At 42.9% G+C, this 16434-nt stretch overlaps 1 protein-coding gene across 1 annotated transcript in view; it reads right to left on the bottom strand.

Annotated features, from left to right (window-relative positions):
• XKR4 (XK related 4) overlaps positions 1-16051 on the bottom strand; it is a 214988-nt gene extending 198937 nt beyond the window's left edge. The window contains exon 1 of the mRNA XM_030445544.1: positions 15201-16051. Within this exon, the coding sequence (XP_030301404.1) occupies positions 15201-16051 (851 nt within the window). The remainder of the gene's footprint in view (positions 1-15200) is intronic.
• Between the last annotated feature and the right edge of the window lie 383 nt (positions 16052-16434).

Genomic DNA, 16434 nt, shown 5'->3' with positions numbered 1-16434 from the left:
TTTCCCTACAACAGAGAGGAGAACAACCCCAAGTCTCCCAGCCTGTCCTTCATGGGAGAGGTGCTCAAGCCCTCTGATCATCTTTGTGGCCCTCCTCTGGACTCACTCCAACAGCTCACAGAATCTCAGGACGTTGGGGTTTGGAAGGGACCTCTGGAGATCATCTAACCAACTCCCTGCCAGAGCAGGTTCACCTCAAGTAGCTAGGAGTAGCTCCATGCCTGTTTTGTTGGGGGCTCCAGAACAGGACAAAGGACTCCAGGTGAGGTCTCACAAGAGCAGAGTAGACCTCAACCTGCTGGCAGCACTACTTTTGATACAGCCAAATATATACTGCAACTGTGCTTCAAAGTTATAGTTTAACAAGTTAAAAAAAAACAACGAAAAAACAAACACACAATTGCAAGATGCTACAAAGGATGGAAAATACTCACATGCTCTAAAGCTGGACCTGGGCAACAATTTGGATTCAGAACACAAGCAGGCAAACTCTGATTTAGCATGTAATTAAGAAATCCTTTCTGAATTATGCAATTTTCATTCACTTCTTCAGAAGATATGAGAACACTGCAATCACTTGCCAAGTTTGATCCCAACATGCCATGGGGCAAATGGAGACCTTAAACTGTCATATTCCATTTAAATCATATGTAGGCTAAAGTGAGCGTGATTGCTTGGTATATTAAATTACTACTAGTGTGTTGATATTTCCTCAAGAACTATCTGGCTCTGAATTATTTATTGAGGAGGAAGTGGCTTTTGAAGTGAACATTATTTCTCTCTCAGAGCTAATGCTTGAATATGATAAAAATAGTTGCCAAAAGAAAAAGGAAATTAAAAAAGATATTTCCATGACTGACATCTCCCAGATTATACCTGAAGTCTATATGCTAAAATGATGTTCACTTACAATATAATAAGACGTGGGACAGCCCTTATCAGGCAATTTCTTGCTACAACCCACAGCTACATCAACACTCAGTGATGGCAATCAATAGGAGTCCTGGAGTATTCCCATGGCTTTGTGCTTCCTTGTCTGTAGAATCCAGCAGTGCTTATAGGAATGCAGCTTCAAGGGAGCTACAAAGCAGCTTTCCTCTAGCATCATGAGTGCTACATCACAGAATCACAGAGCTTTGGGTTGTAGTGGAGATGAAGGACACTTAACTGAGCATGGAGTGACAGTCGGAACAGGGAGAAGGACTCAATTCTCCCACTGGCCCTTCAAGTCCTCAGACACATTTTTCAAACCCTTGCCACCTCAAAAGGAATCTTCACAGGTCTTGGAGGACGGGGAAGTGAAAAAGCAGATGAAACACTGGCAAGCTCACATAGCAAGATAAATCTAGTGTGACACATTCTGCATTATGACCAAATTAGAATTTATTTGGTCAAAGAGGTATTCTCACAATGAAGTGCAATCTTGAGTGACAGCTGCAGTATTTGAACCCAAAGCAATTACTTGAAATGAATGTAAATAATCCTCCTTTCTTTCTCCTTCTTCACAACTAGTAAGGTTGATATTCATGAATAATTCTCCAAAGAACTGATTGATGGCATGCCACTAAAAGACATATTTCTACCATACTTCTATTGTTTATTTATGTGCAAATAGTTTAGATACAGCAGGCAGGGATCAAATCTTTCTGTGAACAGATCTGAATGTTCAGTTTATTCTTATTTCAAGGTTAATCTTCAGTTTTCAAGGTGCCAAGTTAATTTCTTTAATAACCAATCCTTTGTGTCTACTCATTAGAAATATCCAAAACAATTTGCTATTTAAATCATATGTCATTGCTTCTGATCCTTGATTGGATGAGTAATAAAATTAAGTAAGACCCATATGAATTGTGAATATTACTACTGAATATGTAATTAAGGTTTTGATTGATATTCTGGCACCCAGGCTTAAAATACACCTTCCATAAGTATTTGCACTAATAAAGCTCAAGCTCAAAAAGCAGTACAAGTCATTAACACAGTCAAACTGAATTCATAAGTGAACTTCAAAGGAATACTTGTAAGGTTCTTTATGATGACAGTTATGAACACATCCTTTTAAGTTGGGCTCCTATATTAGTGCTATCTATCAAATAAAGCTACTGGACATCTTTTCTCCTTAGGTGCTGGTATAGTATTAGAAATTAGGAATATAGGTTTTGCTATACTACTGGGTACTGAAAACATTTGGTGTTAATATAAGTTGTTAATTTAAACCCCAAAATCTTTTTGTTTCAAAGCTCAATAAATCATTTTGCGGAAATCTAAAATCCTTCAGGACATATCATTATCTAAAGAAAAAAAAAGTAAATGCTATGCTTTTTCTTGTAATACGCTTCTATTATACAATTCTATACAATACAATTCTATAGGTCCCTTCCAAACCCAAACTGTAGAAGTGTCCATTAGCAACATGTTTTATGTCATTAACAAAATAAACTTAATTCAGCTGACAGTCAACATTTTTCAAAACATTGTTCCCATCCAATACTTTCCACACTTAAAGCCAACCACAGCACCTGATATTTATTAAACAGAAAGGTGTGGAAGTAGAATTTCATTTTCTGTTGTAGAAATTTCTCATTTGTAGACCACCACAAAAAACATGGGCAGCAACTTTATTCATATGGATTCTGCAGCAGGAGGATATACCACAAATCTGGTCCCTGTCCTGTTAAAAGATGTCAGCCCTGCTGAAAAGCTCTGGCTCAACAGAAAGAGTTGAATCCCCTGTGAGAATCCACACAGTGTGTAACAAAGAGGCAGGCAGAGGAGGAATAGCAAGACTCAAAGCAGAAGGACTCATAGCAGACTCAAATCCAGGTCTGGAATGTTGAGATGAAAGGCACCTCCTCAGAAACACCATTCTATTTTGAACATGCTTTTAAACTACAAGTTGCAAGTCCTCATTACTTGTTCTACAAAAGTATCCCAAAACCTCCACATAAAATCACCCTCCTGCTGTGCTAGGAAGCTTTCAAAAGAAAAACCTTCTCCCATGACCCAAATCACAGGTCAATCATGAGACCAGAACACTCCCTCTAGAGAGGATACACTTTATGCTGGTGAGTGTCAACCCCCCAAAATATCCACAAAACAAGCCCAAATTACCAAGTTCTCAAGCCTACCTGAGAGCATCTGAATAATGGGTCCAACATGGAAAGGGAAGGAGGGGTCCATTTCAAGCAGGGCCTTCTCAGCCTCTGAACTTTTATGTTCTGCTTATCCCAATGCACGAGTAGACTCAGCAAAGGCCTGACACATCCTCTTCAGGAAAAAAAAAAACCCAAACCATTTTGGGTGCTAATGGTGGGGTCATTTGTTTCAAGTCTTTTCTCAGCAGCTCTCTTAATTTAATCCAGCCATGCAGGCAACACGCCCAATAATTAATTAATTATCTAAATCAATCAGATCATTAGTGCCATAGCTGTGCCACAGAAGTGACACTAACAAAATGAAGTCAGGTGAGAGAAAACCACAAATCTCTAAGATTTTATTTTTTTAGGTACAGAAAGAATAATGGATGACCGACCTAAGTACCAAACACAGCCCCTAGTTCAGTAAGGCAATTTTCATACTTTCTTATCATGAGTTCTTCATTAACCTGTGTGGTAAAAATTCCTAATAAATGGTTGTTGACTGTAAATGCAATCCCTCCTCCTGACACATGCATTAATGCACTATTGTAAAAGTTCAAAGCCATTATTATTGAGTTGTCTCAGCCACATTAATTATCTTCTGCACTCTATCTGGCTTCACTTGGGTAAATCTCCTTTAATTGCCCAGTCTTTACTTACAGAACATCTTTGTTTAATATACTATGAACTCTAGCTGTATTTATGCTTTTTCCAATAATTCTGTGTTGTTTCCACCATTACTACTGGAAATGTTCTACACTCAGCTCATTTGTCTGCTGTCACCCATCTGTGGCACTGCATTTGGAACTGAAATGTCCAGTGCTTTAAAACTCTGGGTTGCAGCTGATTCTAGCACCTCCACTATGTTTAAAAAATTTCCTAACCCCTGTTACCCAGGCCATTTTTTCTTTTCCATAGAGTGTGGGAACCAGTTAACGAAGAAAATTATCAGATAAGGAAAACAGCACAACCTTACTTACAAACTTGCTTAACTTATAGCAGCCACAGCAGGTAGGTGAACAAAACAGGGTGAAGGACTGAACTTTTAAAGTCATATAGCATATTTTGGGCATAATGAGCCTATTATGATATTTAGAAAATTTAAAAAAATAGAAGAATTGCTTATATTTGTAAAATATAAAAGAATTGCCCAGCAACGTCCATGATGGAGAGATGTTCATGTTTTCAACGTGTTTAACTTAAAACATGTTTTGACAGGCATATTGAAATGAGAATTAGTTTCAAGTCGTTTCTACCTTGATAATTTCCTGTCTGAGTATCTCAAAATATTTTAGAAAAATTAAGCCTCATAAAACCCACATATCAATTAGACTGCAAATACATACTCAATAACTAAAGGATAAAAATTTCAGGAGCATCCACATCTTTTGACTGTCCAAGTTAAGACACTTTGAATCTCCTTCCACTTTTAAAAAGAAAACTAGGATGATAATAAGGACCACTCCAAGGACAGGAAAAAGCAGATATAATTCTTCATTTCTGAAACTCAGACAGGCAAAAAAGGGCAACCAATGTCATGCATACTGAAAACCTGGGCTCTGCTTGTTGCAGAGCTTGATGTGAGCTGAGAGACAAGAAGTTGGGACATGACAATAGAGAATTCCTGGGGTTTTATTTCAGCCAGAAAACTGTGCTGCTTACATTGATAAAAAATCAACTACAAAAACATTATGAGGAAATCAACTCAGAGCAAGAATGGGGCATTCAGGCTTTTTTAAAATTTCTGTCTCAATTACTTTTGCATGAGCAGCAGAGGAAAAGGGTGAAGCAACTACTGAGTGTCACATCAAAGCCACCTTTCCTCTTTCTCTTTTTCTGTCTACATATGACAGAAAAATGTTGATGGAAAAAATGAATAAACCAAACCTTCAGCCAATTCAACTTGTCTAAAGCCACTCCCATAAGCTAAGCAGGCATTTTTGTGTAGATATCTATTTTTTATAGTCTTGCTGTGGTTTTACTATACATGAAGGATGAGTGTTTCTAAACAGAAATATTGGTGATATACTTTTGGGTTAAGAGAGAAGGGGATGAAATGTGGGCAATAAAATTTAATTAAGCAATAAAAAAAGACAGGAAAATATGTATTTGGTCCAATTTGAAATCCCTAAGTATTAGGTCTTCCTCTCTGGCCTCATGAGCATGACATTTCTGTCAGCTTGATGACACTGATCCAGCAGGGAGGACAGCAAATGTCCCCAGTGCAGTCTTGCATCAGCCTCAGTGCAGAAAGGACTCCAGGAGACAAGATCTGAGCCCTCACATCTGGAAATGAGAGTGAACTTGGATCTCCTAAAACTTGAGCAAACACTTAATCACAAGGTACATTTCTCCAGCACTGTAGAAAAAGGCAGTTTCTGTAATACTTGTCAGAGATCTAAAATTATCATTGCTAATAAAGCAGGTTTAAACAATGCTTGCCACTGGGTTCTGGTGGCCCTCCAGCCTAGATTCTGCTTTGCAATGGACTCAAATGAAAAATGGGAACTCTGTGCTCAGACTGTCTGTGCTGGGAAGGTCTGGACACAGCCAAAACACAGAAATACAAACCCCTAGAACATTTTCAAGTTGAACATTATGGTCTGTTATGTTTAAGTTGCTCAAGCATCTTCCTACCAAGCCTGTAAAGCCCAATTTTCTGTATTATATTTTCAGATATATATGCCTGAAGAACACCTAAATTCTGCTTTTCAGAGCTAAGTCCTATTTTAGATGTGGCTCACAGAAAGGCATAAAAAGAACATTAAAATACTAGGATTGAAGAAAAATAAGAGACTCCTCTCTAAAATAAAAAGATTACACATTTATAATGACAAAGCTTATCATTCCACACTAGCCACTATTAAACCATGAAAGTACCAGCAGAGTGGCTTTTTTTTGTGTGTTTTTTATGCTTGTACAGAACCCTCTGTAGAGAGCTGAAGCGTAGTGCTTGATATTGTGAGACACTTTCCTTGGACCTGCTGAAACTAATCTACAGATCCTACGCACAGAAAAACCCCACTCAAAGAAGTTGGCAGGATCCTAGAATAGATCAGATGTTTACATGAAAACATCCCATTAAAGTGAGTAATGTTGAGAACTGTGTCACTGCTAACCTTCATTCTTAAGGGCAGAAATCAATCTGATACCCAGCCAGCTGACAGAGGGAAGGAAAACTCTTCTTCCATCTGTAGGTACATCCACTTTTTATTCACGCTAAAACATCTGCATCTTTCTCTGAAGCAGCTGCTACTGGTCCTTGGTACATTACTCTTGCCTAAGTCACACCTTCCAATTTTAGAGGAACAAGAAGATACTTTTGTTGTCACATCATTGGCTGCCAAACTTCCTCTGCAAACACCCTGCAAAACAGTCTCGCTCCATTTCCTCCAACTCCTGGTATCAAATAACTTGTAACTGATAGCCTTAACCACCCCCACTGATTTCCCCTGCCAATCAAAAGGGTGTCTATGGCTTGCCATACAAATCTTGCATCAAGAACACACTGAATAGCACAAGCACATTGCCAAAGGAAAAGTAATGGAAATAATAACATAGTATAGCAATTATTGTATCTTGGGAAAAAGAAACAAAAACGAACCCATCACCCATTTCAGCCACTCAGGGAGGGAAACTGAAGAGGGAGATGATAAGAAACCACTTCTGCAATCACAGACCACAGGGAGATGGTAATTCAGGTTATGGTGTTAAGAAAATTCAGTTAAAATTTCTTGGGGAAAAGAAAAAAAAATATATACATATATATCCAAGACCTATTATTTTTTAATTCTAAAATTTATGAAAATATATCTACTGCCTCCCCTATAAACTGATGGCAAACTGATACCTCACATCTGTATTTATCACTGTTCAGACAGCTACTCACTGCATCAGAATTTGCCTTGACATTTACTTTGTGTATCAAATGTTTTCACTGTGAGTCTGCCAAGAAACACAATTCTTTTTTCCTGCCTTCTTCTCAAGGCTCTCAAGCAGTCACTTAGAAAATTATTCAAATGATCCCTCACTGGTCAGCGCTGAAGGGAAATAAACTGGAGTTTTAGGTATGGTGTACAAGGATTAACTGGCTTTCCTGTGCCTTTTCATAACCTGCTTCTTTTTATATGTTCCCTCAATCCTCCCTCATGTTCACTTTTATATCAGCCTCCTTTCATTTTAAAATTCCAACAAATCAAACCCGTTCTTTTTATAGCCTGTTTGCCACTTCCACTCCTGTATGTCGACTTGACAGCTGTGCTAAAATGGACAAAAATGGCACCACTTTGTAAACATACTTTAGCAAGCACAAATTTCTACTGTACCTTGAAATGCAAGCAAAAGAGCTATTGATTTTGACTCTGCCTGATAAATTCCTCCCAAATACCCTGTTTACTGAAGCTGTAAGTCACTGTTGTGATTAATCTGCTGTATATTAAAAGCTACTTAATTGGAACAGAGAGGTGGCAGAATGAGTTAATACTGTTGTAAATGACACAGGAATTGATTTAATTTTAATTTTAGCAGAACTTTTGTATTTTTGTAGCCAAGTCAGTCCTTGTGGACTAAGCCAGCTGACAGGGAGTGTACTCTTCTGGACAAGGTAGACTGATGTAAACAGAATTATAGAATTTTCAGGGTTGCAAGGGACCTTAAAGATCATCAAGTTCCAAGCCCCTGCCATGGGCAGGGACACGTCCCACCAGATCAGGTTGCTGAGGGCCCTGTCCAGCCTGGCACTGAACACTTCCAGGGATGGGGTTTCTACCACCTCTCTGGGCAACCTCTTCCAGTGTCTCACCATCCTCATGGTGAAGAACTTCTTCCTAACTTCCAATCTAAATCTGCCCTCCCCTACTTTGAATCTATTCCCCCTAGTCCTATCATTTCCTGACATCCTATAAAATCCCTCACCAGCTTTCTTATAGCCCCTTCAGATACTGGAAGGCTGCAATAAGGTCTCCTCAGAGCCTTCTCCTCTCCAGACTGAATAACCCCAGCTCTCTCTCTCATAGGAGAGGTGCTCCAGTCCTCTCATCATCCTTGTAGCCCTTCTTTGGACATCCCTGTTCCTCCTGTAAAAAGGGCTCCAGAACTGGACACAGTACTCCAGGTGGGGTCTCACAAGAGCAGAAGGGGAGAATCACTTCCCTCGACCTGCTCATGTTGAATTTCTCTTCCACCAGCATCCCCAAGTCCTTTTCCTCAGGAAATAACATGAAGATACAGAACAGGATAACTGAAACTATACATAATGCTTTGATGTTACTTTCTCGCTTTCCCACAGCAGATTTGAACATGCAAATTCAGCTTTCAGCACTAAATACTTTCCTGATAATAATACATTATTTTAGCCAGAAAAAAACATCTCAAAAAACGGTCCAGGGAGGTCAAGGGAGGTGATTCTCCTCCTGTACTCTGATCTTGTGAGACCCCACCCGGAGCACTGTGTCCAGTTCTAGAGTCATCAATGTAAGAAGGACATAGAGCTCCTTGAGCATGTCCAGAGAAGAGCCACTAAAATGATCAGAGAGATGGAGCACCTCCCCTATGAAGATAAGCTTAGAAAATTGGGGTTTTTCAGCCTGTAGAAGAGGAGGCTCCAAGGTGACCTTAAAGCAACCTTCCTATATCTGAAGGGGTCTACAAGAAAGCTGGGGCATGGCTTTTTACATGGGTGTGTAGTGAGAGGACAAGGGGAAATGGTTTAACACTTGAAGAGGGGAGATTTAGGCCAGACATTAGGAAAAAATTCTTTCCTGAGAGGGTGGTGAGACACTGGCACAGGTAGCACAGGGAAGTTGTGGCTGCCCCCTCCCTGGAAGAGTTCAAGGCCAGGCTGGATGGCATCTTGAGCAACCTGGTCTGGTGGGAGGTGTCCCTGCCCATGCAGGGGGGTTGGAACTAAATTATATTTAAATTATATTTAAAGTCCCTTCCAACCCAAACCATTGTGTGATTCTAAGATTCTATGAATCTATGATTCTATGATCTGGTTGCAAGAACCTTCTGAAAGATCACAACATATACAAACATAAAACATAAAACATAAAACTTTTATTTGATTTCATAGATAGATACATAGAGTCATTCCAGCGTGGCATCGGAGAATTTTGGAATACGAACTACACATGGTGACATGAAATCCTCTGAAATACAAACCTTTAGACTCTTATAATTTTGTTTTGAAAAAAGCCATACATAAATTCTTCCCCCATATAAGTTTCTGGAGAGTATTCCATCTATGATTAGCTCTGATACTAAACTAATGGAGCAATCAGAAATTTTAGTGCTTAAGCAGTACTTTGAAAATCTGAAAATTTATATAACTGATAAATACTCTCTATAGAGAGAAGGCTTGTTAATTATTAAAGTACAACATCTTTCTTGTAAAGCATATCAGCATCTTTTACATGTAACTTAGGTTATTACAATAAACTGAATACCAAATCTGATTTGTATGCAGATATGTAAGAGATTTTTAAGAACATACTAAAGATTCACTTTTGTGTTTCAAAAAAATTATGAAAGGCACAGCCCTCATCTGAGCATCACTGTCTTCAGAAAAAAGAAAAAAAAAAAAAAAGAAACAAAAAAGTAATTTAATACTTTTACCATTTACTGTATTAACAAAAGTTTAAATGTAGTTAAGCCACTTACAAGATCGGTTGTCCCTTCTAACCCTGATTTCTGAAGGGACCAAAATGAAATCTTTAATTCCTATTTTTGACATTCTATCACTTTTCCTGAGTCCTACAGACACAGAAAGCAAAACAGTTAGCCAGTAGGACTTCAACTGAAGCACTGCAGTAACTCAATAAAAGAAATATGGTATTGCTGAGTGGTAGCATTTCACTACACTAAGAGACAGATGGGGAGGATATGCAATAATCTTGTCTAGGAAATGGCTATGACTCATAAATTTGGACTCAATGTGACAAATTATCTGACAGATTTCAAAACAGTGAGAAAAACTGGTGTCAGATTGAGATATTATCGCATCTCAGTGTGAAGTCCAATGGCAGCTGGAATTATTGACCACCTAACTACACTAAACTCCTACACTACTACTGAACACAAGTGTCAAAACTACTAGGTAGAGCGAAAATGAGAAAAAAAATGAACCTATTCAACGATGGAGTTGAGCTGATTTAAAGACTGGTGGTGTTCTTTTTTTTAACTTCAACTACCTTGCTCACAGTTCCCGGTTGGGCTCAGTAATGCCTGATGGTGAGCACCCAAGGAAGTTGCCAGGTCTTCCCATACATAGTGCAGATGCCATTTCTCTTGATTTTTTGCAAAGTGCAAGAGCATCAGCTGATTGTAGAGGTGAAGCTATGAGCACAGACCACGAAACATCTTTGGAAGATGATCCAGTCCTGTGAGAAATGCTTCCAAGGGGAACCACAGAGACTGCAATTCAGGCTGCTTCCAGAATCCAGCATCATCTCTAAAGCCCTCCCTCTATATTTTTCCCCAAATAAAAACTAGTAAGTAGAAGGAAAATAATGGTTTCTTAGTATAACACAACAATAGATATAGCTAAATCATAGCATCACTTCTCAGAGAACCTGACCCACTTTTGAATAGATACTTGCCCGGCACCTGGAAGGGCCAATGATTAATCTGGTGTCTCCTTCTCTAGGGGGGTTTCCACACAGGTAGCAAATCTCTGCCAAAACCCCTCACTCTGTTGAGAGGGATATACTTAATAATTTCATTACCATCTCAGCTACTCAGAAATAATTGTAAATTATAATTTTCAGTCCTCTGTTTTCCAGTGATTCACCCTTCCTCCGGCCTTGTTGCCTAGAGCTGCTTGACAGTTCCTTTTCAAGCACTTTGACTGCATCCTTTCAGAAAAAATGACAGCCACCATGGGAACTTCCAAACACTCCAAGGCTACCTTTAGCCTGCTCACTCCATTCCCCTACAAGAGTTGTCCTGGGGAGTTAATTCTTGCTTTCCAGACACCACAAAATGGGCACTATCAAGTCCTCCAGTCTCTTCCTTTCACCCACTCAGTTTTCCACAACCCATCCTCCCTCCAGGGTTGTCTTTCAGGACCCTTTTACCCAGCCTCCGGAGCCTGGCTCTCTGGTCCTGCCAGCCCAGAGGAATCTCCTTCACAGAAAAGGTTTCCAAAAAAAATTAACCAGCTCCACAAATGCCAAGTGAATAGTATTATCTCTTACATCCAGTCAGACCAAGACCTGCTATCCACTGCAGGATCTGAAATGAATCTGAAAGCCAGGGCTAAGCCTGGGAAGCTTAGTGAATAAAAGGGATGCTCAAGGTCAGTGGTTACCTACTTTCATGCCAGGCTCAAAGGGCAATAGTTCATCCGAATCCTACTGGCCCCATATCTCTCTACATGGTCCTTATCGACTGTAAATTAAAGCATCCACTTTTTTTTTTCCTTTTTTTTTCTTTTTTTTTCAATGGAATACAAAGACCTTGTGTGTTACCTCCTCCTCGTACTCCCTGGAGTCTACTAATAAAGAGCAGTGTCTCTCACAGCACTTACCTGGGAGAACAGAGCTCTGTGCATCCATGCCCATATGTCGGTAAAAAGCAGAACACACTGGTAGTATGGGTAAGGAAACGTATCTGTATCTATCTCTGAAGGAAGAATCTCATCAGTGATCATATTTTAATGTGAAATTAGCTGCCAACAAAAGCTTGGAATCAGCACTCAGCTGTGGCAAGCAACTCCTGGGAGATTTCACTGGAATTTTAACTGAGGGGCAGTGTTATCAGGAAGTCTGTGAACATCCAGCACCCTGAAAAAGATATTTATATGCTTATTCTTCAAAATGGAAGAATTCAGTCCTCTACAATTTATGGGGAAAAAAAATGTAATACCAATTTCAAAAGAAGAAAGAGATACATTTCTATTCAGAACTGACTGGCAGCTTAGCTGCTCCTGCAGCTCCTCTTCTGTACACTCTAGGAAGAAAAAAATCATTTTAGTAATTTTAGATTGCCTATTTCCAGCATTGTTCCATGCCACATTAAGGACCTCATTCATTTCCCATTAGCACATTTTAGTTAAAATTAACACATAATCATTTTCAATGATCTGGCTTTTGATGTATTTGTAAACAAATTGTTAAAAATCACCCTGACAGAACTAATCACCAAAACCACATTTTAACTCTCTTTTTTCTTTCTTTCTTTTTATATCCAAGAACACTGGGGTTGCCTGTTGAACCCCAGTTCCTCAGGGTAGCTTCCTTAAATAAGCAGTGGGTAAAGTGCCTCCAAAGCCTTTGGAAATGTGACAAATAAAGGCAAACTGAAGGCCTCAAAGGCCTCAGCAGTCAAAGAGAAGACAGAGGGCAAATGAAAGCAGAATGAGCCCAAAACTCAATATACTGAGAACAAGGCTCAAGCAAACCTCTCTTCTCTTACCCTGGTGTCCTTGCTCATATGCAAAGCTACAAAACATCAAAACCTCAGTTCTCATCCCTAGGGCTCCCTGTTGACAGAAAAGTGACAGAAATATTACTGTAATTTTTGCTTCTGCAGGATTCAATACAGTAAGTGATAGAAAACATAAATATCAGTATAGAAGAGCTTTAACCAAGGCCAAATAAAAAAAAAATTTAAAAAGGGAGATGGAAAAATTGAAAGCTGAGAGAAAACAGAGAGACACAGAATAAAGGATAACACAGGTTTTGACATCTGTTGGAAAGTCTCCCCCAGCAAGTGTGCAGTTGTGCTGGTAACACAGCTGGCACAGGCTGTATGGCCACGTTACAGGAGTTAGTTTGCAAACATGCACAGTGGGAAAACCCTACAGACCATCCTTCAGCTTCAGCTTCTAGCTGCTCAGAAGCTGTTTGCTCAGGCCAGTGCAGATGTTAGTGCAGAGCAGAACTCTGGGACACTGCTTTCCAGAAAATGTGATTTGTGACCTCTCCTTTTGGTGCTGAGTGTTAGTTTTAGATTATGTGAAAGGCTCTCCCTTCTGGGAAATATATCTAGTGAATTAAAATGAGATCACTTTAATCAATTATGAAATGTTGGTGTGCACGACTGCATACAGTTGACCATAAAATTTGTACCTTTTGTGGAAAACTGAAAATAAATGCTACTAAGTTACTGACAAACAGGTACAAACTTAATAATGTTCTAAACTTAAATAATGTTCTAACACTCCTTGTCAATTTAATATTCTGGTAGCCTTACACTACTGAAAAAAAAAAAAGAAAAAACCCAAAAAAGCTGCATATGATCAAAAGAGTCTCAGCTAGCTTTAAATACAGAGGACCAGGTGCTTTTGAAAGGCACAAATCCTTTGTTAAAAGAGACTTTCCTTCATCAAAAAGCAAGCAGCAGAGAAGCTCTAAATACCAACCATCTCCTCTGACAGAAGTGCTGTATGGCATCGGATCACACTCTGCTCCACCCAGAACCCTGCCCTTTGTGTTTTCCCACACATCCCAAGACATGGGACGTTGCAAAACTCTTCTGTGTCATGCAGCAAAATGCACACTGTTTAACTTCAATATGGATGAGTATCAACATGAATTTCTGTGTACAATTTGAGCCATCATACCCACTTTTATGCCTCTTCAGGATCTGGACTAAGTATTACATACAGCTATATAATTCACAAAATCCTAAATTTAACTTGTTTTCAGATGTGGAGCTACAGCATGCAGGAACATACAACCACATAAGATCCAGAACAAAGCATAGCTTCTTGTTAAAAATCCTAATTCCCTCTCAAGTTGTGTCATAGTAATATCAAGCATATCTGTAATTCAGACTCAGTTCACAAGTTTAGAAAGTTGTACTTGTTATATTAAATCAAAGACTCTGAAAAGTGAAAGATACTTAGAAGTGGCATTCCAAGATCTTAGGTCTATTATCTAGCAGCACTTAGGATTCCTTGAATCTTAAAAGCCACAGGGAGAATTGAGTTGTATTAGATCCTGCACTAATACAGAGCAAAAGGCAGTCCCTGTCCCTAAGGGTGGGACAGAGATTAAAAACCACAGAGAAAAGTTTACAGTAACAACAAACTAAACTCTCTAATGATATAACTGTAAAAATCTAGTCTTTCTAGAAGAGAAACATGAGAGAATTCCCTCATCAGATAAGAAACATCCAAAGTATTTTCAGCTGTTGCGTTAGTGCAGTGCCCCCCTGGATGTCCTTCAACACAGCATCTATCTGCCACGATTTTATGTGGGGATTTTAACTCCTTATACACTGTGTATTCCGAACGCTGTACATTTCAGGCAGAACTAAGCATATTTGCAGAGCATTTGGCTTCCATATAAATCCTTCCCGGAAATGTGCTTAAAAGAAAGGAAAATCCTAAGTTTTTCAAACTATGATGTCATCCCCCTTTTCAGTGAGTGCCTTCCACAACCTCCGCCTTCAGCGCACACTCTGTAACACGTTACATCGCGGGTGATGTCTTTTGAGAGTAGCTACTCAGAAGTTTGATTGAGAGACTTTCCTTTACTAATGACATACATAGAAAACACGCAAGTGCCACAAGAAACCGACTGCAAGCAGCATACATACATATAAATATCAAAACACAGCGTGCTCACTAGCAGTTTCTGGGAAGAAACTCTTTGCAGCCAGGGAAGTTCTCTGCTGGCGGCACTGCTGTCCCGGCCACATGGCCGAAGACCAGTAGACACACTTTAGAGACATATTCCACCTTTTTTCCTTGCCCGTTCTCTTTCTTTACTCAGCCCCTGTCACAACTTCCCCGGGCAGCTCAGGGAACCTCCCTCCAGCCGGGCTTCTCCCGGAGCGGCGGAGGCACAGCGTGCAGGAGGACCCGGCGGGGATCCCCTCGATGGGGCGGGACGGAGATCCCGCCGCCTCTCTGCCGGCGCCGCGGGGACTCGGCCGCCCCCAAGCCCCTCCCTACGGTCCCGGCGGGCCGGGACGCGCTGGCCCGAGGTGGGACCCCTAAGCGGGTCGGGCGGCCGCTCGCCCGGCGCGGTCCCTCCCGCCGCCGGGCTCCCTCCCCGCCGCGGCGTCGGGGGGTGCCGTCCCCGCCCTCCACTCTTCCCGGGGCCGGCTCCTCACCTCCAGACCTGCCCGAGCTGCAGGATGTGGACCAGCGACTGCAGGAACCAGATACAGAAGGAGCAGGACGCCGACCTGTCGCCGACTGGGGGACCGGCGGCGGGCCCGCTGCCGGCGGCGTTGCTGCTGCTGTTGCTGCTGCTGTTGGTAGCGTTGCCCTTGCTGGCGGTGGATGCCTGCCGCTGCGGCGTGCAGGGCCGGGCGGCGTCGATGTCGGCGGCGGCGGATCCGCTGCTCACCAGCAGCTTGCTCTCGGCTGCGGGGCAGTGCCCGGCGGCGGCGGCAGCGGCGGCGGCAGCGCTGTCCTCGGTGCTGAAGTCGTGTGCGAACCAGCGGAAGCTGAAGACCTGCACGGAGAGGGAGCCCAGCAGCACGAAGAAGAGGGTGAGCCCGAACCACCAGCGCTGGCCCCGCAGGTAGTAGTCGACCGCCAGCCAGATGTCGGTGCCCACGTCCGCGAAGTACACGGCTAGGGCGGCTAGGATCCAGAGGCAGTCCCACAGCGAGTAGCGCCGCTGCTCCCTTCCCAGACGCAGGCACAAGGAGGAAGAGCCCCCGCCCGAGCCCCGGGAGCCCCCGCCGCCGCCCCCACCGCCGTCTCCTCCTCTGCCGCCGCAGCAGCAGCAGCAGCGGGAGCCGCCGCCCGAGCCGTCCCCACCGCCGCCGCCGCCGCTGCAGCACCCGCCCCCGGGCGCCTCGTCGTCGTCGCTGCCGCCGCCCGGCCCGGCGCCGGCGGGCAGCCCCGAGGCCAGCGCCTGCACGGAGCCCGAGTGCTCGGAGTTCTGCAGCGGCGTGAACGCCACCTCGCCGCCTTTCTTCATCTTCCGCCGCCCGTCCGACTTCGCGGCCATGATGCCTCCCTCAGCCCCTCCGGAGAGCAAGCGGGAGCAGCGAGCGCTCCTTTATCCCGCGCCTCCCCCTGCTCCTCCTCCTCCGCCTCCTGCCTCCCGCCCTCCGCCGCCGCAGCCGCCGCGGACCCGCCGCTCCCCTCGTCCCCTGTCCCCGCTCCGCGCCGGACTGCGCGCCCGCGGGCGGCTCCTCGGCGGCGACCGCGCCCGCAGCGCCGCCTGCCTGCGGGGAACCGAGCTCAGCCCGCCCGCCCCGCCGTCGCCTCCTCCGCGGGGGACAGCGGTGTCGGGGCTGCCGCCGCGCTCTGCCCGAGCCAGGAACAGGCAGAGCAGCGCTGCCCGGAGCAGCGTATCCCGCCTCCGCCTCCCAGCCCGCCTCCGCCCGC

This window comes from Calypte anna, chromosome 2 (assembly GCF_003957555.1).
Source record: "Calypte anna isolate BGI_N300 chromosome 2, bCalAnn1_v1.p, whole genome shotgun sequence".
Classification (NCBI taxonomy): Eukaryota; Metazoa; Chordata; class Aves; order Apodiformes; family Trochilidae; genus Calypte; species Calypte anna.
Note: the sequence above shows the minus strand (reverse complement) of the source record. Positions and strands in the feature narration are given on the sequence as shown.